General features: G+C 46.5%; 2 protein-coding genes across 4 annotated transcripts in view; both read right to left on the reverse strand.

Moving 5' to 3' along the window:
- Positions 1-415: 415 nt before the first annotated feature.
- LOC148428506 (caspase activity and apoptosis inhibitor 1-like) lies at positions 416-4,173 on the reverse strand. The gene is made up of 6 exons (XM_088432098.1): positions 3,965-4,173; positions 3,650-3,832; positions 3,233-3,317; positions 3,101-3,161; positions 2,856-2,923; positions 416-851 (listed from the first exon to the last, which is right to left on the reverse strand). Exons 1-6 carry the CDS (start codon positions 4,067-4,069, stop codon positions 484-486), a joined length of 870 nt encoding a protein of 289 aa, XP_088288224.1. The 5' UTR covers positions 4,070-4,173; the 3' UTR covers positions 416-483.
- A 6,026-nt stretch (positions 4,174-10,199) lies between these two features.
- Positions 10,200-22,559, reverse strand: part of LOC148428507 (phospholipid-transporting ATPase ABCA1) — a 63,940-nt gene continuing 51,580 nt past the window's right edge. For 2 of the 3 annotated variants that reach the window (XM_088432080.1, XM_088432081.1), the window contains exons 36-50: positions 21,782-21,951; positions 21,546-21,723; positions 21,356-21,471; positions 20,465-20,609; positions 19,254-19,377; positions 18,920-19,049; positions 18,734-18,854; positions 17,405-17,467; positions 16,026-16,132; positions 15,762-15,903; positions 15,280-15,414; positions 15,031-15,134; positions 14,865-14,957; positions 12,172-12,415; positions 10,200-11,342 (exon numbers count right to left, since the gene is read on the reverse strand). In XM_088432080.1, coding sequence (XP_088288206.1) covers positions 11,214-11,342; positions 12,172-12,415; positions 14,865-14,957; positions 15,031-15,134; positions 15,280-15,414; positions 15,762-15,903; positions 16,026-16,132; positions 17,405-17,467; positions 18,734-18,854; positions 18,920-19,049; positions 19,254-19,377; positions 20,465-20,609; positions 21,356-21,471; positions 21,546-21,723; positions 21,782-21,951 — 2,001 coding nt within the window. In that variant the 3' untranslated portion in view covers positions 10,200-11,213. Of the gene's footprint in view, positions 11,343-12,171; positions 12,502-14,864; positions 14,958-15,030; positions 15,135-15,279; positions 15,415-15,761; positions 15,904-16,025; positions 16,133-17,404; positions 17,468-18,733; positions 18,855-18,919; positions 19,050-19,253; positions 19,378-20,464; positions 20,610-21,355; positions 21,472-21,545; positions 21,724-21,781; positions 21,952-22,559 lie in introns of those variants that run through there. The other variant, XM_088432086.1, reaches the window with a different exon arrangement.

A 22,559-nucleotide genomic window follows, 5' to 3' on the forward strand; every position in this document is an offset into this window, starting at 1 on the left:
TTTTGCAGATTCATCTCAAATGTATTGTTAGTTGCAGCCTTCTTATGGATTGTAAAATAACTGATTAGAATTAGTAACAACTCAAGTATGACTGCAGCTTGTACTATTTGAACAATACTAAACAAGTAATCATTTTTGAAGGAATTATTATTGCAAGCTGTGCTGATTGGATAACACAATATTAATACAAATATGAGCATGTAACAGGAAAAAAATCGTATTAGGGCTACTTGCAATAATACAAGGAAAAAAAAAAAAAAGTCATTATGATCATCTTAATCACCTATTTGTTCCATAAACCGTGCAAGCAATGTATGACGTAAAGAGCGGCAAGGACGGATGGAACAAGTATTAAGGAACGGCGGAGCAACACCGCCATCTAGCGCACGTGCTGAAAAACACACTTCACGCAGGCTTTGATTTGTGGCAAGCGCTCATGTATTTAGAAGACGGCACCAAATAAATATGTGACATCGGACCTCTCTACGACTCTTTTCGGTGACTGGCCTTCATGAGGGCTTTGATGGCGCGGGCTCTCATCTCCAGCTCCAGAAGCTCCAGCTGCTGAAGGGACGGCTGGCATGGGGCGGCGGCGGCGTCCGGCCGCTGGGCCTCCGGCCGGCATGGGGCGGCGGCGGCGTCCGGCCGCTGGGCGTCCGGCCGCTGGGCGACCGGCGCCGCCGCTTCCCCCGCCGGCGCCAAAATCTCGCTGACGCTTCGGTCGATGTCGCTTTGGATGTCCTTCTTGGGCCTTGGGCCGCCGCCCGCCGTCTTGAGCGCCGCCTCCTCTTTTGGCGGGTCGATGTCGCTGTCGCCGGCGTCGATGCTGAGAACGTCGCAGTCCTCGCCCCCTGTCGGAAAAGCCGTCTGCCTTCTCAATCGGGTTGAAGTCAAGGGGCGAAAAACAAGTCCAAACAAAACGCGCGCTGATCCCTAATAGTCCCTTCTTGATTGGGGTTTCTGGGTCCGGTGTTAATTCGGGTTCCGTTCTTAATGGAAATTTCTGCCTAGTCCGGTGGTTCTCAAACGGATTTCAAATGGGTAACCCCAAACACAACACTTTGTTTAGTATTTTTCTGTGGACATATATATATATATATATATATATTTTTTTTTTTGAGAATAGGTCTGAATTTTTTTGTGGAAAAATCTGCATTAGTAAGTTATTTCTTTTTGATAAGAGATTTATTCTGTTATCCAAAAGAGGCCACCTCCAAATGCTTTGCACCGGTTAAGGGGTATTTGTCTGAAAAAATATTTCCCAGGGAGTACGTCGCCGAAAAAAGGTTGAGAACCACTGGCCTAGTCAAGGCATAACTGCGTAGTTCCAGCGCAATTACACAGCGGAAAAAAAAAGTCTACACACCCCTTTTCAAAGGTCAGATTTTTGTGATAGAAAATAATAAATGACCTATAAACTGCACAGCTCCTCGGGAATGAAAAGAAAACACAAGAGAAATGATTACGGACGGGCGAGTTCCGGTATATTGAAGGTGCCGTATATTGCTCGCAACGGCAGCCGCTACTTTTGGAGCAGTATAACCAACGATTAAGGCGCCAACATTTTAAGGAAAGCGATATACTTGAATAGGTCGGTTTTTCTTCATTATTTTGTTGCCAAAGTTGAAATATCCAAATTATGATCCGTATCCTATCATGTACTTTGCAAGAGTCGAGTGCGGCTGCACAAGCACACGCCTGCTAACTTTTTCAAGTGCCTTAAATCAACCCTAAACAAAGTGAAGAAAAATGTTCTGATTTGAAGTTCTAATAAATGTTCCGCTTTGTGCTTTCAAGCAAAACCCTAGCAGCCGCACACTACTGTAAAATCGCGTTCATACTTAAAACGTTTAAATAATATTAAGGGAAGTAGTATTAAATAGGAGCCTTAAAAAGAAACACAAAATCTTTACTGGATATATATATGTTTAACAGTAACTATAGTTTGATCAAATTAAAAGAGTGTGTGTACATGAAGATTTTCACAAACATGATTTTAAAAATACATTGACAGGTAATGGATAAACGCATAGATTTAACCTTATTAAAGTTGATAAGCGAAACATAGCATACACACGGAAAAGAATTTTTTTTTTTTTTTTTTCAAATAAACAGGTGCATATTATTCAGTGTTTTATAATCATTCCAAATGGGCCAGCACACTTGCGCGGGCGCATTATTTAAGCACTTTTTGTCGACTCTCTCGGAAAGATTACCGACAATTTTTAATTGAGTTGTGAAGTCATTCGCTGCCATTGACACCTATAGACGTCAAAGATCCATTTGAACTGGGCTCGGGGAAAAAAAAACTGAGGCCCACTTTTATTTTCATATCACAAAAACTCATCTCGCCGCTACATAATAAACGGTATTTAAAGCAGACCGCACTCTCAATGGGATTCGGGTCAGAAAATTATTGTCATGCGGGCATGCAAATGAGAAAAAAACTAAGCAACGGATGCATAGCGAGTCACTATTTCATAACGTTCTGCATCATCGTGAATATGGAGGTTTGCCACAGTAAAACACAATAAATCACAATACCTTTTAACTTTGATAGTGAGAAAGGATGTGTATGTTGACACGTAAATTCTTCTCATCTCATGGACTTTTTCTTCTTTCTCGATGAAGACGCTTCTTCTTTGCAAGTGAAAATTAAGTCACGGCGAAAATAAAAAGCGGAGGACGAAACCGAAGGCGCCGCCGGCCGAGTCTCGGATGGCGAGATGTCGAGAAAGAGAGGCGTCCGTTTACCCCGCGCTGACCGCTTTGCATTGCACTGAAGTATCATCGTCATCATTCTTTTGGAAGACTTTTGAGGCTTTGGGTTAGATTCTTCTCATGAGATAGCTTACCTTGACGGGGTTTGTCTGTTTTCTCCGGTTCTTTGGTACATGCAGCGGAGTCCGCGGCGTTGTCTTTCCTACAACAGACCCGTGCCAAAAGGCCACTTAGTTTCCGGAATAATAATCATAACACAAACACACAATTAAGCTGCGGGGGACAAAACAAAACAAAACAAAACAAAACAAAACCACAACTAACAAGAAACAAAGCAGATGATAAGGCGACACCCTTTGGAAATCGCTGAGGAACTTACTGGTTTTCCGAGGCCTTTTGTGAGCTTTGGCTGGCGTCTTGGTCTTGAGTCACCTCTTTCCCTACGACGCAACAAATTTTCAGCTTGATCGTAAGGCACAAAACGGGAAGACGTTCGACTTCATATAGTTACCAGACAAGATCTGGATGATGTTTCGCTCCGAGATTGGCTCCAGTTGCTCCCAGCAAAGTTTTTGGATCTCCTCTAAATTACAATCCTGCGGCGCAATGAGGAGATGGTGTTTTAAAAATGGAATTTGGAACTTGAACGTATAATCAAAAGATGAAAAGTGTTTACACTAAAGCAAAATACGCGAAGTTATTAGTGTTGCGATTAACGTTCCAATTATTTTGCCGTTATTAAAATGTACATTGAAATCATAGAGGTATTTTGTTAAACGTATAACTCGCACTAAGCAAAACGATTTCATATTAAATAAAGGACTACACTGTGGCGTTCAGTGGCCAAAACCCGCATGGTAATTCCCAGTACTTGATTGCGTTGCATGGACGCGCGGTGCTTTCACGTGCAGTTGGTGTGCTCGTTCACCTTGAATTGCTCGGGCAGCATTCTGCGGAGCTTCTTCTCGCCCAGAACGCCGAAGCACTGTTCCAGCATTTCCCTCTTATCGCTCGCGTATGCCGTAATGGGCTTGAAAGGCACCCCGAGGTCGAGACCGCCTTCCTCGATGTCACTGCCGACCCTGTCCAGCTCCGGGTCGGCGAACTCGTCCTACAAGAGACGCCCGTTTCATCACAGCGTTCCACGTGGTCATTTTACAAGGAGATTATCAACGAAATGCCGAATTCAAAGTCCTCAAACGCAACGCAATTCGCTTGACGCCAAGTATGTAAAACGCCTCACCTCAACGTTTCTCTCGGCGCTTTTACGCTTACTACTTCGATGGCGGTCATCGGACGGAGGGTTTTTTCTTTTCTTTCCGCTCCCGCTCGACTTCTTTTTTAGCATCGTGGGTGAAAAATACGCCAAATTATCGGCCACGCTCCGTTCAGAAACGCCGCTCTCAGGTAAACGCGAGTGTCGCTTATTTGTGACGTCATCCTCAACAGGCAATTTCTTCTTCCGCTGCCTTCGACGTTGACTGTCTTCGACTCAAGGATTTTGCTGCCCTCTAGCAACGGACGTGTTCCACTTCACCGAGGCGAGAATGTGTGGTGATTTGATTCGTTACATAAAATCAATGAATAAATAAAAATTGTATGAATAATTTTGTCATCGTTCAAAGTTTCTAATTTAAACAGGTATCCGCACAATTACATTCATTTGGAATATATTCAAAGTAAAAAAAAAATACATATGTACATACAAATTGTACTAATTGGTATGCTTGGAGCAGCCAGGTCACCGTTTCGATCGTGTCGGCGCTCACCTCACTGCTCGCCTCAAACCGATCGACCAATTCTGCATTCGACACTCCAGAAGCACATGGAAATTGCGTTGGCAAAAATGCTCATGGAACTGAAGCGCTGCCTTCGGGGGCACGTGAGAAATGTAACCCACCCTACCGCCGCGATGAAAGCGCCTCTGAAATGTGGCTTGTTTTTGAAATATTATTGTCATGCGCGACGTGGCATCAAGCCCGGCCACTGGCGGTTTCCCCGTTCCCGATATTTGGAGAGCCCCGCCAATTAGCCGGAAAGCATCCCGTGAGCATCCTTTTTCAACGACTCAAGCACATCGTTTGATTCCATATGCCTCAAACAGCCAAAGTGACAATTTGGAAAAGTTAGCTCTGGAACTATTTACCGCCCAACTCATTTGATTGCCAGTCAATCTGGTGACGATAAGCCGCCGCTGTAGTCAAATTTGCATCTCCTGCAACTTGAGCTCATAATCGGCCGTTTTTCACGTGACCTTTTTCAAATCCCATGTTTCCATGTCCCCTCTGCAATGCGCTCACAAACTAGTCATTGCTGTTCGGTGCATTGAATTCGAATGTCAATTGACTTTTGAAATGCCCTCTTGCGTGAGTGCTCATTAAATGCATCTCTAGTAAAGCGTGTGTGTGAGTACCGCATTTTACGCACAGTAAGGTACGCCGGCTTAAAAGGTGCTCCTTCAATGAATGGCCTATTTGAAAACTATTTCTATATATGTGGCGAACCGCAGTACAAGGCGCATAGAAAAGAAGCTACAGTGGTGGCTGAGCTTGCGTTATGCTGAACTCTCCTTCATTTCTCCGTGTAGCTATCAAAATAGAATGTATTCTTTATTTTGTTCATTTTCTAACAGTCGCAGGCATGTTGGGCGGGGATTTCCACCAGTTGAATCGGGACGTCTGGTCACCCTACCTCAAGTTTTATTAGTGCTCGCATCCGCGCAAACGTTCGAGGCTAACATTACGTCGATCCGTCCCCTACAATGACATTGCATTTCAGTCCCGTGTTGACTTTGTTTTGCTCAGTAAGAGAATGACAGCAGCAGATTTTAGCAATAAAGCCGCTTGCTATAAACCTTAAGTGCATTGACCGGCTTCCAGCTGTCATTAAACATAAAAAGGTAAATAATGAGCTTTTTATGAGCATCTTAAATCATACCCAATCATACCGCATGGCCAATCCTCGGCACGCTGATACAAAAATGGCCACTGGAGGGCAGCGTTGAAACAGATAATCATCCCCCTCCATCCCTCCCTCCATCCATCCAGCCATCCATCCATCCATCCATCCATCCATCCCGTACGCACGCGCACACGATGGGGTTCTGCGGCGTGGGGTACGCGGTGGGGTCCCGACAACGCCGCTGGAATTCCGGCAGCTCTTAGCCTCCGACTGTGGCTCTCCAAGTCTTTGGAAATGTCAATCATGCGCCCCTTGGACGCCACGCTGCGAGGCGGGCAACGCAGCGCCTCGCTCTTGACCTTGCCCGCGCCTTCAAAAAAAAAAATACTCAGGCTAACATGTGGGTACGTGACAAAAAAAGAAGAAAACGTTTGTTTTCATCGGCAGGATCGATGTCACTAAAACGAGCTTGGAAAAAGGAAGCAAACTGTGTTCAAATGTTGTCAATCGATTTGGATGAAAGGAAGTTATGACCCCCCCCCCTCCCCCGTTGAAACGACATTGACCTTTTAATCTCCGATCAAATATGAGTTTTGTGGTACCCATGTCAAACAAGGAAGTGAAAAGTCTTGTTTACTGAAGCCGTGGCTCTTTATGGAACCAATATGTCTAACGAGGAAATGAACCGTCTCGTTTACTGAAGCCCTGGCTCCGTGTGGCGGCCCCGCCCCCTTCATAGCGTCGTTCAATGTTGGCCTTCCATCCAGCAACTTGACCGCCCATTCTCATGAGGGTCGCGGGTGTTGGAATTGCAAAAAAAAAAATGGACATGAATGAGTTCCAAATAATTGCTTTAAAAATGCTCCTGCTCTGTTCTGAATGTAGAGCTGGGTATGGGCGCGTGTTCAGAGCAGGGGGCGAATACCTCACCCACATAGCAACAACATGTCAAATTCTAACATGGCGCGCCCTCTTGGTTAGCAGAAAAATGGTCAAACTACCGCACAGGATTGAACCTTATCTAGCTAACTACATGGCTAAGGCATATAATGGCGACTCATCAAAGCATTGACTTGTCAGCGGTGGATTTAAAAAAAACAAAATGTGCGTGCCCCTCCCCCCGCGGGACCCCACAGCGCGCGGCCCCGCGTCTCCATCTCATTGACGGCGGGGCCGTCACTCGGGCCGCCCGCCACCCGTCCGTCGCGTCGCGGCGCCGCCCGCCCCCGTGAGCGAGCCTGGTTATTTGGCGTGGCAATACGGCGCGCGGCTGAGCCTTCGCCGCTGGCAGATTGAGAGGTCGGCTCCCTTTCGCTCCGGACGCCGGCCCTGCCAAGACGGGAGCGAGGCAGACGCGACGCTTGGAGCCGAGCGATACCGAGTTTCCACATCTTTTAGCTCCCGCCAGAATCCATCGCAGCCATAAGTCGAACCCGCCAGCCGATTAAGCCATCGAAGGAGTCGGGCCGGGCGCCCGATCCCATTCCTTCTTCATTATGAAATTCAAAGATTTGAAAACGAGCTAGTTGTTGAAATTGAGATTTGGCAAAAGGCTCAAAAATGGCTAACGCCGATCAGCGTGCGCGCTACGACCGAAACTCCCGCTCCCTAGTTTTCGTCTCGAAAAGAAAATTAGACACGGCCTGGGCTTATGGAGTTCCGGTTGGAGAAAGACTTGGGAAGTCACCGGGGCGCACGCGAGCAAAAACCTCTCTCCGATTGTTTCGGGGATTTTTTGCGGCGCAGAGTGAAAATCCTGCACTTAAGCTTACTGTCTCTCATCTGAGCACAGACTTCAGATTCAGTTAGACAACGGGGGGGGCAGGCCTTTGCCAGGACGGATCTCATCTCGGAGGGCTCTGGTGCGGATATTAGCCACCAACTGCGAGAGAGAGAGAGAGATGGTCATCCGGGGACGGGACCTTATCGGGGGGGGAAAACGGCCGGCCGCATTTTCCGTTACGGGTCATCCGATCGGCGGGCCGAGTACGTCGGCCGGCGGACGCCGCGCATACGTACCGATCAAGGTCACGTTTTACATTTGCCGTCGGGTGGAGTCGGACGGCAATCGGCGCGTAGCTTTCAGGTCCGGGCGCGTGTTCGCAATCGGCATCCAAGAAACTGAAGAAGGTCCGTACAAAACGCTTCCCATTCCGCCCGCTACTGAAGAGAAGATGTGGACCAGGGTGCGTAAGCATTGACAGGAAGATGAAGAGCGACAACTCACCTCCGGGATGGCTTCTAAACTTTTGATCGCTGTCAACAACATTTTGTTTTGCAAATCAAAATCATCATTAATATGATGATGAGCACCATGTCTTGTAGCTTTTTCTTCTGGTTCAAATATTCAAGACGTTGTTAATGCAACAGATCAGTTTACATGTATTCGTTTTTGGCTTTTTTTTTTTAGCATCAGTTCCGTCGCTCAAAACCGTTTTGTTTGAATAGGAACTTTGATGCATTTTTAAGATATTTTTTTCAGATTCGAAATAGGCTGCAACACGTACCGTCTATCTATAAACTCAGTAAAAAGTTAACATTTGCTAACAGTTGATTATAATTTTGATTTAGATAGCGGCAAATGGGGGGGGCGCAAAATGTTTTCTCTTTTCTTGGGGGGCGGCGGGGGGGTGTGCAAAAAAGCATTGGCCTGATGATTCCAAGCCGGTCCCGATGAGGAATCCGGTGGGGGGGGGCAGATGCCTTGGTCCGTCATTGTTAAGAGCTTCACGTGTAAATAAAGATTACGCGCCGGCCCCAAAATGTACTCAATCTTTGACTGCCCATTACTCAGGTGGACTTTGTTTTTGTTTCACCTGACAAAAAACAAAAACAAAACCATGGGACACCTCTTGCCGTCAAGCTTTTGGAGTACTTTTACAGATCCGGCGTCGGGATTTTTCCCGTGGTCTGAGCAAAAACGATCAAAAACATGAACTCATAGTTGGGAACGTACAACGGCAAAAACTTGAGAAGGAAAATCAAATATTGTCCATGAATAAACATTACTGGTGTCATAATATTTGGACGGTATTTTGGAAATGTGCAGAATGTGGCAAACTCATTCACACATCCTGGCCAGTACATTCAAATGTATTTAAATGTTCAAACCAATTTGCAATGATGCCGTAATGCATTTACAAATTCTTTTGCATGTATTTGGAGGCTAAAAGCTAAGAATAAAAGGTAAAAGGTAAAGAATAAAAGGTAAAAGGTAAGAATGGAGCCTTTTGTTTTTTGCGTTAATGCCACTGGCTTATTGCTTCAAAAAGTAAAAGTCAATGTTTTTTTAAGCATTTATCCTACATTATACCAATTGGCTTGAAAATACAGACAGAAGATTGTTTGCTAGTATTTTTTTAAGGTTTCAGCATGATGATAACATCAACAAAAACATCATATTCTTTAGCAGTATGATGTTTCCTTCCCATAATGGCACAGGCAAAAGACAATACACCATCCTGACATTTTAAGAAACAAATCTGCTTTTAGCATTTAGCCTACAATTAAGGTGAAACATAGCATATTTGCAAACACGTTCAAATGAATTAGTTGGCTAAATGCTAAAAATATCGCATTTTTTCACCATAATGCCACCGGCTTGCATAAGCGGGTAAAAAAAACGTTTCTTAAGCATTTATCCTAGCATTATAAATCATTGGTTTGCAAATACAAACAAAACACTGTTTAGTAGCGTTTTCTTTATAGTTTGATTCCAATGTTCCCTCATGATTTTTTTCCCATAATGCCACAGGCTAAAAACAATACATCTTCCTGGCATTTGAAGAAAAAAAAAATGCGTTTTTGCATTCGGCCGACAAGTAAGATCAAACATATTTGCAAATGTATTCAAATGCATTTACATATGTTCGATCATACTTGTAAATATTTCAACGTATTTGTATTCAAAAATTTTTTTGCTTCCCCTCAAAGAACTTTTATAACATTGCAACCTCAGTAAGGCAAGAAAATGAATTCTGCTATTAGGAAAATGTTTGACATCAGTGAAATGACCATTGACCTAAAAATGATTCCAATGTCATGCGGGCGCCGTTTAAAGCTGGACTCCGGCACCGGCTTCATCCTGCAGATAAAAACAACCACAAAAAATAGATGTTGACTATCCTTTGCTGAATCGGAGGCAAGAGGATAAGGACCAAAAAAAAAAAGGCTAACCTTCCAAAATTCAGGAGCCGGGACCCAATCCTTCCAAATAAAGCGCTCTCCTAATTGAGCCGGCGCAAAACCTATGCATCGCCCGCCCGCCGCATCCAGATGCCAATCGATCAGCGAGGGGCTTAACGGCTTCGGCCGTCCAGCGCTTTCTCCGATTTTAATTCTCTCTTAACACTCTCCGCTCCTCGTTCCCCTGGTGATAGTGCGCCGCCTTCCTAGAAAAAGTCGCCCCGCTGGCCAGCCGCCTCAAAATGGGGCTCACAACACTCTCGTCACGCTGGAACTTCCATACACAAATACACGAATATATATATATATATATATATATATATATATATAGGTCGGCCACAAGAGGTCATCTCCATTTGTAAATGCAATCTGGCACGTTACTCTTGTGTTGGTGCAGTACTGTAACAACGGTGCGGGTGGGCGTTATGTTGAAAATATGTCGGTGCTGCTCTCATTTCTAAACATGCGGGCAGGATGTTGATGTGACCAGATTGTTTTGGAAAAAGAAAAAAAGTTAAATAAAAATGAATTCAAACAAAACTTCCAGGTTGCATCTTTCTGCCTAGATTTGTGATGTTACCACCTGCGGCTGATAGTTAAGTATGGCTTCTAAATGACTAAATACATTTGTAAGCTGCTCACAGCGCTTTTCTACCTCGGGTACTAATAGCGTTTTACACTAACTAGTCATTTAGCTACTGACCATGCAGCATCAGGAGCATTAAGCGCAACTAGAAACTTCCAGAAACTATTAAGCTTGGAGCATATTTACGTAAGACATTTAGATAAGACTTTTGTAATAACTTTTTTTTTTTTTTTTGGATCACTTCACTTTTTCAATCCCAAAGATGCGCTTTTATGTGGAGTGTGCGAGCAGTCGACCCCGAATACCTATTTCTTTTTTTTCAATCCCCTTCGTTATGTGGTTAAAGAGTCTTAATGGAGTACTTTTACTTTAGTAATACATTTTTGTATTAGCTTCTGTAATGGAGAACATAAAGTATTTTATTACTTGAGGTAGTAATTGATTATCTTAGTAATCCATTTAGTACTTTGCCATTTTGAGGCCCTCCTTTAGCCAAACAATTGAAGAAAAAAAAAAACCCTAAGCGGCTGGAATTGAATGTCTCCACTTGAAAAAAATGTAAAAATATATCTTTGATAAAATATTTGGTCAAATACAATTGACAGGCACACAAGCCCAACTTTTTAGTTTGTTGCAAATATAGGTTTAATCAAGCAATAGTTAGCAATCGTACTCAAGACGGGCAATAAACGGAGCGCGGATTTGTAGGTAAAAATAAATACGGATACGGCCGCTCCGCAGTCGGGCGCCAGTACGCGAGGCTTTGGATCACGGGCGTGAAAGCGCGGTCCCGGGGGGCCGGCGTCCTCGCCTCCCTCCGCTAGACCTTACGGGGCCCGGGGGGGGTCTCGGCCGGCTGCGCGGGGACCTCGTCCGAGGTGTCCACGGGCTTGCGGTGGGCGCGGGAGTCCTCCTCGCCGTGCTGGCTCCGCGCGAAATTCACAAAGACCTGCGGCAGAAAAAAAAAGTCCGTTCGCCCGCCATTCCACGTCCGCGTCCTCCGTCGGGAAACGCGAAAAGCCGTCCGGGTCGGGGTGAGCGTCCGAGGTCCTCTTCCCGCTTTCTTGTTTCCTTCCTTTTCTACAATCTCGCCATTTGTTTTAGGATGGTTGTATTGTTTGTCAACTGATTTCAAATTTTACAGATATGAGAGACCCTTGTGTTCATTTTTATGTTTTAAAAATATCTGTTAATACTTTTTTGCAGTTTTTTTTGCATTACGGATTATTAAAATGAATTATTTTCTTTCAAATATTAAGTTCATACAAGTGCAATATATACTGTGTGTATATATATGTGTGTGTGTGTATGTAAATATTTGTGTAGACATGCTCGTAATGTACTGTGTAGTACAGAAACTACATATGTGTCATGAATACGCAATTGAAAACCCATATCAAACTTCAACGACCGGATTCAGATTGACGTACAATGATCAAGTCTTTTCCATTCGTATGAATCGGTTGTTCTTTTATCCGATGGAAAAGTTCCCAGTTGTTGTTTTGAGCACGTTTGTCCGAGAGCTTACGGCCGGGAGCGTGGACCTTCAGCCGTCCCCGCCGCCGTGCCAATAGCCAATAGCTTGGAAGGGGCGGGCGCGGACTCGGTCGGACCGCCGCAACGCGGGCGGGGAGGAAACGGACCTTTCCCCTTTTGATGCATCCTTGAAGAATCGGTCGACTACGATACCCGGCAAGAAGGAACCGGCCGTCCGTCGCGCAAAGAACCGATTTGGGGATTTCGGCCCAGCGGGTTTCGGGACGTCGGGTGGGCCGTACCTGGTCCAGGGTGGTCTGCGACACGGAATAGTCGTCCACGGCGAGCGTCCGCCGCCGGTCGGCCAAGTGGCGAAAGATGCGCGCCAGCGCCCCCCGCCCCGCCGGCATCTGGTACCGCAGCGTGTTGTGATGCTTCTCCTTCAGGACGCTTCCGGGGAAGGTCCGCTCCACGAAGTCCTCCACGGGTTGGAGAAGCGGGGGGCGACCGCCCACGCGGACCGTCACCGTGTAGCCGTCGCCGAACCTGCCGCGGCCATACGCTGAGCTTCTTTCCGCCAGTTCCGCCGAACGCTTCGCGGGATTTCGGACACATTTCTAGCAATTTTTTTTCTGTTAGGAAGCATTTTGAAGAACCTTCCATTAACGCTTTCAACACCACAACAAAAAAACGTCAACAGAAGCCCAACGAAGGAGTCGACTGTTTAAATGAAAAAAATGTTTGGGGAAAGGAATTAAAAAACAAAACAAAACAGCTGCTGAGTCAAAATTGGTTCTTTGTTTGTAAACAACGGCTGGAGTTGAAAGAGTTTTCCGGCCACCGAGAGGGCTGAAACCTCCGTTTCGGTTCAGGTATTTTGAAGGGCTTGGCGGGATGACGTGGTTAAAAAAGGAAGCGCTTTCAAGTTTCTTCGAATTTGACGACCGGAATGAAAAATGAAGAAAACAAGTGCCGGCGCCCGCGTCGGGACGGAGCGCGTACACAAAGGGTGAGCATGCATTACAAGCGAGCGACGGGGGACGGGGGTGGCAAGATGTGAGAGCAGCCCCCTGCGGTGACTCTCTACTTTGCTGAAGGCAATGAGATGGAGGCATTGATGTTGGCTGGCGCCGACCCATGCAATATCCGTTTGCAATCTTACGCTCAGGAATGTTCTTTCAGAGATTCCAATGCCACGACTTTTCAATTACATATATCTTTTTTTTTGTCATCATTTCTATAAAATTCCATGACAATAAGCCAATATTAAGATCTCTCTCTCTCTCTCTCTCTCTCTCTATATATATATATATTTTTTTTTTTCTTTTTTCAGTTTTATGAACAAAAAAACCTGAAAAAACTTTTTTGCCCCTTTTGCCACAAAAAAGGATTTCAACAACATTGACAACTTTTCTGAAAGGAAAATTTAACAATTACAAAAACATATGCCTAATTCAGTTTTTTTTTTTTACAGAGAACAGCTAAAATTTCCGTATGTACAGTGAAGTTACGATGAGAATTTCAAAGAATTTTGTGAAAAATCTGACAAAACAAATTTTCTTTTACCTTTTCCTAAAAAAAAAAAAAAGGAACAAAACTTTTGTGAATTTTGTGATTTACACAATTGTTCACTTTGACTACAAATCGGAATGGAAAAGTAAACGTAAGAATGAGAAAAATATCCGACGGCTTTTTGGTTGTTGTTTTTCCACAGCGGCCTGCCAATTTGAAAGCATTGTGGAGAAGAGGCGAAAATGTTTGGAAAAACCAGGTGAAGGAGAGGGCCCGGCGGCCCGAGCGAGGCGGGACAGACGGGACCCGCTCCTTAATTGCCTTTTGCGCTCATTAACGGGCCGCCGCGCCTCATCGAACGTTAATCCTGGCCGCGCTTAATTAGGGATTATTTGCTTCAAATAAATACATCGGTGGGCCCAACGGACGGCGGCGGGAACAAAACATGCATTACCTTTACAAGTCGCTGTAAAAAGCGGGCAAAATTGCAGCACTTTGCGGCTCCAAATGGACGCGGGCCCGCCAGACGGAGGCGCCCAAACGTCCGCCCGCCCGCCGCCACTTTGTCCAAATAGCAACTTTTATCGGGACGGAGCTGGCACCCACCCCTTTGTTTTCTTGCTCTTCAAGCGTTTTCTAGCGATTGTAATTGGATTCCTTTTTTCTTGTTTTCAATAGCGCCGGGCTTTTTAGAGCAGTGAAAACACATCCCGGTGCAAGAATCAAGTCATCGTTCTCTCAGAATCGAGGAAGAAAAGAAAATCTTTCCAGCAAACGTTGAAAAGAAACAGTCATGAATTTTCCCGGGGAAAACAAATCATTGGAAATGTTTCAAAACAACGGTCGTTCTCACGTTTCTTTGCGCGGGATATTTGCCGAGCAGGTAACCCCGCGCCCAATTCCGTCGCCGACGACCGCAAATCCATTTCAAACTTAGCAAATTCAAGTCATACAACATTTGGCAAAGGAAGCAGGATTAGGTCCACTCGTATTCCAGTTAATCAGCTGTTCGTTTGAAAAGAAAAGCCGAAGGTTTCGCTCACGACTTGGAAAGCATCGACTAGATCCGCTTGTTAAAAATTCCACAGGATTCCCGAAATACCTTCGAGGGGTACACCATAGTCCCCAAAAACGTTTATCACAAATACAAATTTGTCCAGAAGCATGCAGCTGCCAATGTGGCCTTGAGCTTTTTGAATGCAAACCCTAACCCTCAAAACATCGCGTTTGTTTTTCTCAATGCCACACGTTGAATTTGCCTTGTGGCATTATGGGCAAAAAATGCTGCACGGACATAATAAAGCAAAAAAAACCTTCACTTATTTTTTATATATCGCTATAATGTTGCACAAATGCTAAAAATATTCTAAACCTTGCACAAGTAAATACCGACAAAGAATGCTATTTTTAGGATCTGGGCGAGAAATTTGAAAACGTTCCCCTTCAAACTATTTGTCCGGAATCGGAAGGAAAGGTCACCGACCTGCTCTTGAGATGCTGGATGCTGCCGAGACATTTAAAGCGTCCGTTCACCATGATGGCCATGCGCGTGCACAGCGCTTCGCATTCCTCCATACTGTTGGCACAACGCGCAAAAAACAACGTCCCTTTCCTGTTGGGTTTTCTTTTTGGGACGAAGAAAAAGGCACCTGTGTGAGGTGAGGACCACCGAGCGCCCTTCCTTGACCACGCTCAGGATGCAATCCCACAAGAAGCGCCGGGCTTTGGGGTCCATCCCGGTGGTGGGCTCGTCCTGTCAAAAAAATCAAAGGGTCCCGAGGTCGATTTAAAGCTCCCACAAAATCCCGTCTCCGGTTTTTCCCATTGCCGCCGCATTTACAAAACACTAGATGGCAACGCCACGGGGACTTTGGGATCCGGCCTTCCGGCGGACTCACCAGGAAGACGAGCGGAGGACAGCCGATCAGGGCCACGGCGGTGGAAAGTTTGCGTTTATTGCCTCCGCTGTAGGTGCCGGCTGGCTTGGCGGCGTACTTTACCAGGCCCAGTTTTTGAATGCCCCACTCGGCCACCTTTGGGTCACGCGGACCGAAAAAACAAAAACAAACTTTATCATGGGGACGGGGCATAAATAGCAGAAGTGACCGTCAGCCAATCAAAACACGTGAAATACAACCAATTTATATTGCGATTGCGAAACAGTAAGGAATTGGCTAGGGATGCGATTTGACATCCAACCAACGGGGGGCGTCGTCTCACACAGAAGAATTCACAAGATTCAGGTAAAAAGGACGTATGCGGACAGGAAGCACAAAATACAACACCTCGTTTCCTTTTCCAACAAATAACAAGTAATCCATCAAGCGACCCGACGACATTGTTTTGCCACTAACAAGTTGGCGTGCGCGCGCGCGGTTACCCCGGCGACCTCCTTTTCCGGAACCCCTCGCAGCCTGGCGTAGAACTCCAGATGCTCCCGGCCCGTCAGCAGATCGTCGATGGCGTCGAACTGGGGGCAGTAGCCCATGTTCCGGTGAACGCTCCTCATTTCGCTTCTCATGCTGACGGCCAGAACATTTCGGAGCGTTAGGAAATCCTTTTGTATTGCAAAGACATTACAATGCGCCGCCCATTTGTCGATGTTCCTAATGTAAATGAGCGGAGTGAGGTATGCCGCCAAAACCTGTATCCGTTGAGGAAGGCCTCGCCGCCGGAAGCCGGGATGTCACCGGTCAGCATCTTGAAGGTGGTGGTCTTCCCCGCCCCGTTGATTCCCAGCAAGCCGAAGCACTGGCGGAGGAAGACGGCCGCGGCCGACATTCAAACTCAAGACTGACGCCCGCCGTCAACGGGAAATCAAAACCCACAAGATAGGGAAAGAAATGTTCTCAACGAATGGCCAGTGTAAAATACACTAGACCCGGGATTTTTTTCCTTCGGTTTTTCATTTAGAATTGATATGTAAATGTTCATTTCACTGTGGTGATAAATGGCTGTAGAAAATGAATGGATGGGTATTCATTTGAGTTTCTTTTGGAAACAACAACAATTCCATTAGGAATTTGGAAGAATTTCACCAAATATCAGTCAATCAAGGGCCAGCTCAAAAGTTCAAATTTCCCCCCAAAACCCCCCACAACAATTGGGTGGAATTTTAAGAGTCAACCAAAGGATACACAGTACAAGAATATATAAGCTCAGCAGATTTTCTACCCCCAGAAAGTTACGGTTTTTTTTAAATAGATTTAGATGAAATGCAATACCTGTAAATACGTTTTAAAAATATTTTAAACATTTGTTCATACCGTATTGTTGGACAAAACGCCGATTCGCACGGAAAACGTTGTCGAGCCACGCGTCCACAAACGGGCAAACGCGACAATACACTGTAGTCCGAGTCAACACGGCCGACACGGGGGACCGCTGTCGCTGCGGGGGGGTTGCGCGGGGTCCCAGCGCCTGCCGCCGACATAAATATTTGATTCCCGCCACTCGCGGATCTCCCGACCGACCGGTCCCGGGGAACGCGTAGGAGACGGGCTAAGCCGCGTGTAAATAATGCATGGAAATGCGCGGCGGCCCGCCGTGAATCCCAATACCGAGCTGGCATTTACACGGCGCCGCTCGGTAAACAGCGGCGGCGACGATTGATGCGTCCAATCACGGCCGCCTGTCAGCATTCCAGATTACGCGGAAAGCTAGCGAGCGCTCGCCGGCGGCGCTCGCCTGTGTAATCAGGACGGACGCGACGCTGATTTTGACAAGCGGATTTTCAAGAAGGTTTTTCATGCTGGAGACGGATAAGTAAGACCCTCGCCCTGTCTTTAAAGGGGAAGAAAAGACGACCTTTCTTTTTCAAGTGCGCCGGCGCCACTCCAAAACGGAAAAGCTTTGAGGAAGAGCCTTTCGATTCCTGTTCAAATGACTTGTTTCTGACCGGACGGGGCGCGGCTCGTCGCGCCCTATGACTCTTGAAAGGGGAATTTTTTCAGGAGGGGGAAAAAAAAAAAAAAAAATCCTCATTTCAAATAACATTAGCAGGTACGGCGGCATTCGGCTCACCTCGGCGGCAGGCACGCCCACGCAAAGTCGGTCCACGGCAGGGACGCGCTTCCCCGGATACACCTGCGGGGAGCCCGGTCGTAGAACCGATGAGGTTGCCAGCGATGATAGCGTGGAGCAAAAAAAGAAAAAAAGAAGCAACAGCGGGCAACGGCGGAGGTGGGAAAACAACGGAGAGCGTTTGCAACAATTAATGGCGGCCTGACGGGGGGCAAAGGGAGGTGTCAAGGACACCTTCATCAAACAATTGCTTGAAAAATATTCCACACGTTCAACGCACGCCGTACACACGCATACATACAGGTCTATTCAGGTACATACGTACACACGCACACACACCCCGCAGGTTATATAAGTATAAAGCCATTTACATTTTAATGAAACAACTTTCGGGGGCCGCATCTCCACCAAAGATGACGGCGCAATTAACCGGCGTCGAGTGGAGCGGCGGCCACAATTGGACAAAGTCAATTATAATAGATGGCACGGCAGTTTTCCGTCTCCTAACAAACTTCTTCCCGCGCCATCTGGCAGCGCCGCTCAATCGGCGTCAGACCCGCGCTACTTTTTAACGTCGGCGCTCGCATCGCCATCAAAGTGCGACGTATGGCGAGCGCGGAAGGCAATTAAAGGATAATCACGCCGCGATTGAAGCGTAGCGGCAGGCTGTCGCCGTCCGAGGGACGCTCGTTTCATCAAGGCGAGACAGGTGAGTGGACACGCTGTAATTTAGTCGGGGGGGAAAAAAATGATAAGACCGCAAACTTGTGTACGGCGAGGAGACACGGGCTACGTCAATCACTTGGGTCACAAATTGCTTCCCCATTTGAAAGGGACCGCCTCATGGAACTGAATAAATCAATGCTACAAAAAACAAGAAGTCAAATATTTTGGATTTGGCAGACACGTCTTTAAAGACCCACAAAACTTTGCCTGAAATGCAATTGCAATAAAATAGGATTGGCGTTATCTTTGTTCGGGCACTTTGATGCAATTGCTGTTTTTTTCTGTTTTAGACTAACCTGTAACCTGTATGAACGCAGCAGCACCGGTGTATAGGACGCACCCTTAATTTCAATGCCAAACTCTGCTATTTTCTATAAGACGCACTTTGGCAACAAAGTCAAAAGGATCTCATCTTCCTAAACTTAACATTTTCTTGCGTTCGAATTCCTAAGTTTTATCTTTGCGGATTAAGCGCGTAACCCTGTGCTACTACTGCAAAGACGGAGGGAGTCTGAAAATTGGTGCAACGCGGCCATTTTGGGGCTACGGATCCATGATAGGATATATGAAAACCAAACAGCGCTGTAGGAAAATAAACAGCACCTTAGTCAGATCGCAGATCCTCAAAAGGTCATTGCGGGCCTTCCCGGCGTACACGCGCTCCCGTTCGCGAGCAACGTCCACGTCCTCTTGCTCCGCGGGGAACGACTGAGCCGAGACTAATCTGGCAAACGTGAAGAAAAGCTGTCGGCGCTGGCTCAGTGGATGAGAAGCTGGGAAGTTTGTCACCTGGGTTCACAGAAGAACTTGTACTGAATGAGCAGCGTGATGGCAAACATGACAACCCCTTGGATGGACATGGCGCACAGGTTCTTGCCCACCATCTCCCAGCTAAGCGGATCCTTGAAGCGATCCTCGCCTAATAATAGGACAGGAAAAAAAAAGGTACACAGTGTAGGAAAAGTCTTCTTGGCTGCCAGATTGCTTTTCTCGGTTCTTTGAAGTTTTCGGATGTATTGCTTGGCAACATCTCAAAATGCCCCTTATCTTTAAAAAAAAAAAAAAAAAAAACGGAAATCACCGTTCTTCATGTCATCAATGTTTTTGCATTGGATTTTCTCACCAAAGTTGCTGAAGAGGTCGGCCACGGCCTGGTTCTTGGCCATGTCGATCAGTCCTCGGCCCAGACAAAAATGGGGAAAAACGAGGAGCACTTGTTTCACAATGTCGTTGATGTACGTCACGCTCTGGAAAGTCAGAAAAAACACACGGAAATGATCATTTCTCCCCCCCCCCACTTTCGGAAGCCCCCGCCGACGAACAAACCTTAAAACAAAGTCATCGGAATGCAGTCACGGGAGCTAACGCGAGATCAATAGGTGTAATTACAGCTATTCTCCTGGCCGGTTGTTCATCACACAGATGTGAGAGATTTCTTTTCAATGATGATAAAACGCTCAACACCTCCCCTTTACCGCCATAAATCATTCAGCGAGGCTTCTCAAGACGCTGGAGTCGCCAAGGCTCTTATCTGACCTTCTCACATGACACACTAATATTCATTAGCTGAGTGGAACCGGGACGCGCGCACGCACACACAAAATAAAAGTAGAACTGTTCTCACCCGAGTGGCCAGTCAATCGGTTAATCAGCTCAAGGGGCATACTACGAGATGCGGGCACCAATGAGGAGGGGATTTCAACTTCTGAGCAGGAGCGGGTTACAGCTTCTGCCCTCATTGGGCGATTTTCATGCCGGAAGCCAATCACGTGTCTTGTAGGAGAGCCCGCGTCTTGTGCGAGCGCATGGATGCATAAATGTTGTGTAAACTATGTGTCACATTTAACAATAGATGGTACATTTTTAAGCAACGTTTGCACGTAGCCAAAGCGCCTAAATGGTATTGCAATATTTTGTCACGCGGCACATTTGCTATGCGGCACATATAATAAGTGCTGCGCAAGCGCTGTTGATAAGGCAAATTTCGGAAAGTTCGGAAACCGATAAGGGTTAAAAGATGGATGACGAGCGCGCGCATCAAAGAGCGTGTGGAAAAATCGGGCACCTTTGAGGATGGAGAAGCTCTATTAAGACCGCCCCCCGCTAGGCCTTTGTTTGCCCTAAACCACAATTAAACTTGGTACAGACATATGGGCTTTTCCTGGGGAAAGAGTTGCACGAATCCATGAAGCGGCACATTTTGAGGAATCTAAATTGGTTGAGTATTTTTCCATGCTAAGATGCGCTATCTACTCAGGCTTTAGCATTCAGCCAATTTCGTGTTGTAAACCCTCCATAAAACACATGATGGTTTTCATGGGATTTTGTACTTACGCTGTCATCAAAAAGCTCCATGACAAAGGTGGCCACGCTGCCGTTGATGCCGATGAAGAGGTTGATGCAGGTGAGTACCACGTAAGCCGTGCTGGGTACGCCGAACACAAAGGAGGCCGGGTACATCATGGGCGTGATGGACCACCTGTGGCAAACCTCACACGTTTTACAGACGGAACATTTTTTTACGTGCTGATCGCAATATTTTAGAGAGACAATTTGGTATACCTTGCGCCGTTTTATACGCTAAATTTTTCAGACTACGATTGTCGGATTTTCATTCCGTCCTCTTTAAATCAAATTCCCTCCTCGTGGCTTTCACTGTACGGTTAAAAAAATATGATATTTTAGAGCTGGGTACATTTTTGCAAAAAAATGAACTCTTAATAGCTATGAATCTTATATTTAAGCTGAATAAAGTTTGCCTTATTTGCCGTTGCGTTTAGTTTACTTTACGTGCAGTAATGTGCATATTATGTGTGTGCTCTTGATATATGGGTCCAGACCAATAGATTGGGACTCTCCTTTTCGATTTCCGTTTGTTGTTCACCGAACATAGACAAACAATGTGCTAAAAACCAGAGGTCAAAATCGTGGGTTTTTTTTTTTTTCTTTTTCAAAGAAATTTGGACCACCAAAGTTCCAAAATGAAAACAAACATTCACAGCCGAATCTTCAGTTTTACTTTGTGTTTCACGCTTTAAATAAGTGAATTGAATTAAAAGTGGTGTGACAAATGAACCCGCACATATTCAATTTTCTTGCTCCCCTGTCGCTTTTGCATTTTCGCTAAGCGGCCCGTGCCCGTACGGCAATTTCCGAAAACAGGAGCGTTCGTTGAGAGCGCGCCGTCTTCCCGGTGAGCTTTTCTCAACGTTATCATTCGCGTACCCGTAGAAAAGCAGAAGCAAAACCAGAGCGGGCAGGTTGGGCGCGGAGACGTAGGCCTCTTGTTGGAAGCACAGGAAGATGAGCACCACGATGACGCACGGGACGGCGTAGTTGCACTGCGAAGGGCCCAAGGCGGTCATGGTCCGGCGAGCGTTGAGCGTCGCGGGCGGCGGCGCCGCCGCGTACGTACCGCGTCCCAGGCAAAAGCGGCCAGCCAGTACACGGTCGGGTTGACGCCGCTGACGAACTGCAAGTGTTTCGCTTTGCTTACTCGCTCCTGGATGAGGAAGAGGACGAAGCTGGCTGGGATGAAGGACATGGCGAAGATGACGCAGATGGACACCACCACGTCGGTGGAACTGGAGGCCCTGAGGGGAAGGCCGAAGTTTAGAGCCCGGCTTCGCTTGTCCCTTGGCGGACACTCACAAGGCCATCAAGGAGAGCTGCTCCTTGGTCAGGTTGAGGGGGTGGTTGGACGCCGAGATGCCGTAGCGCCGGGCGTCGGCCCCCGCCGGCAGGCCCGCCCTAAGGATGGCGTTGTTGGCCGCGTTGAGGAAGGACGCCAGGCCGTGCCAAGCCTGGTTGTAGAACCACACCTGCCCAGGGGATTTAGTGAAAAGCCATCACATCTGCTTCAGCAACGGAGTCCGAAAAACCGAGGTAAACATTTTTGAAAAATCGCAGGCTCCTTCATAAACGCCTTGAGATTCGCGCTGACGTTTGCCGACGGTGTTTTTCCGCGCTTATACTATGGCCCGAGTCTCCTTTTTTCTATTCCCCGATTGCGTTTTTGGCTTTATGTGTTTCTTGGACGGTTTGAGCTAAGTGCATTTCCTCGCCTTGTCCTTTTGCGGGTCTAATGACAATAAAGAAAGCTTGTAAAACGTGCGACGGGACAGAAGCGCTCCCGTGTACACATTTAGTGGAATTGAAAGCGCAACGTCAAGTATCATAATCACTTCTTGCTGGCTGACTTCAATGAAATACATGATATCCGTGTCTAAAATAGCAATCCCTTTCAGGGTTATTGATGGCATAACAATCGGTCGATATAATCAAACCCGGCGGAGCTATTTTCTCGGTTTTGTGAAAACAAAATTGCCAAGCCTCAAGGGGTTCGCGGATTAAGGCAATCGTTGCTATACTTCCCTGTTTGCATTTTGCGTCCATTCACGATACAAACAGCGTTTAAAAAGTGGGTCAA

This window comes from Hippichthys cyanospilos, chromosome 1, assembly GCF_059441005.1.
Source record: "Hippichthys cyanospilos isolate Australia breed blue-spotted pipefish chromosome 1, RoL_Hcya_1.0, whole genome shotgun sequence".
NCBI classification, from domain to species: Eukaryota; Metazoa; Chordata; class Actinopteri; order Syngnathiformes; family Syngnathidae; genus Hippichthys; species Hippichthys cyanospilos.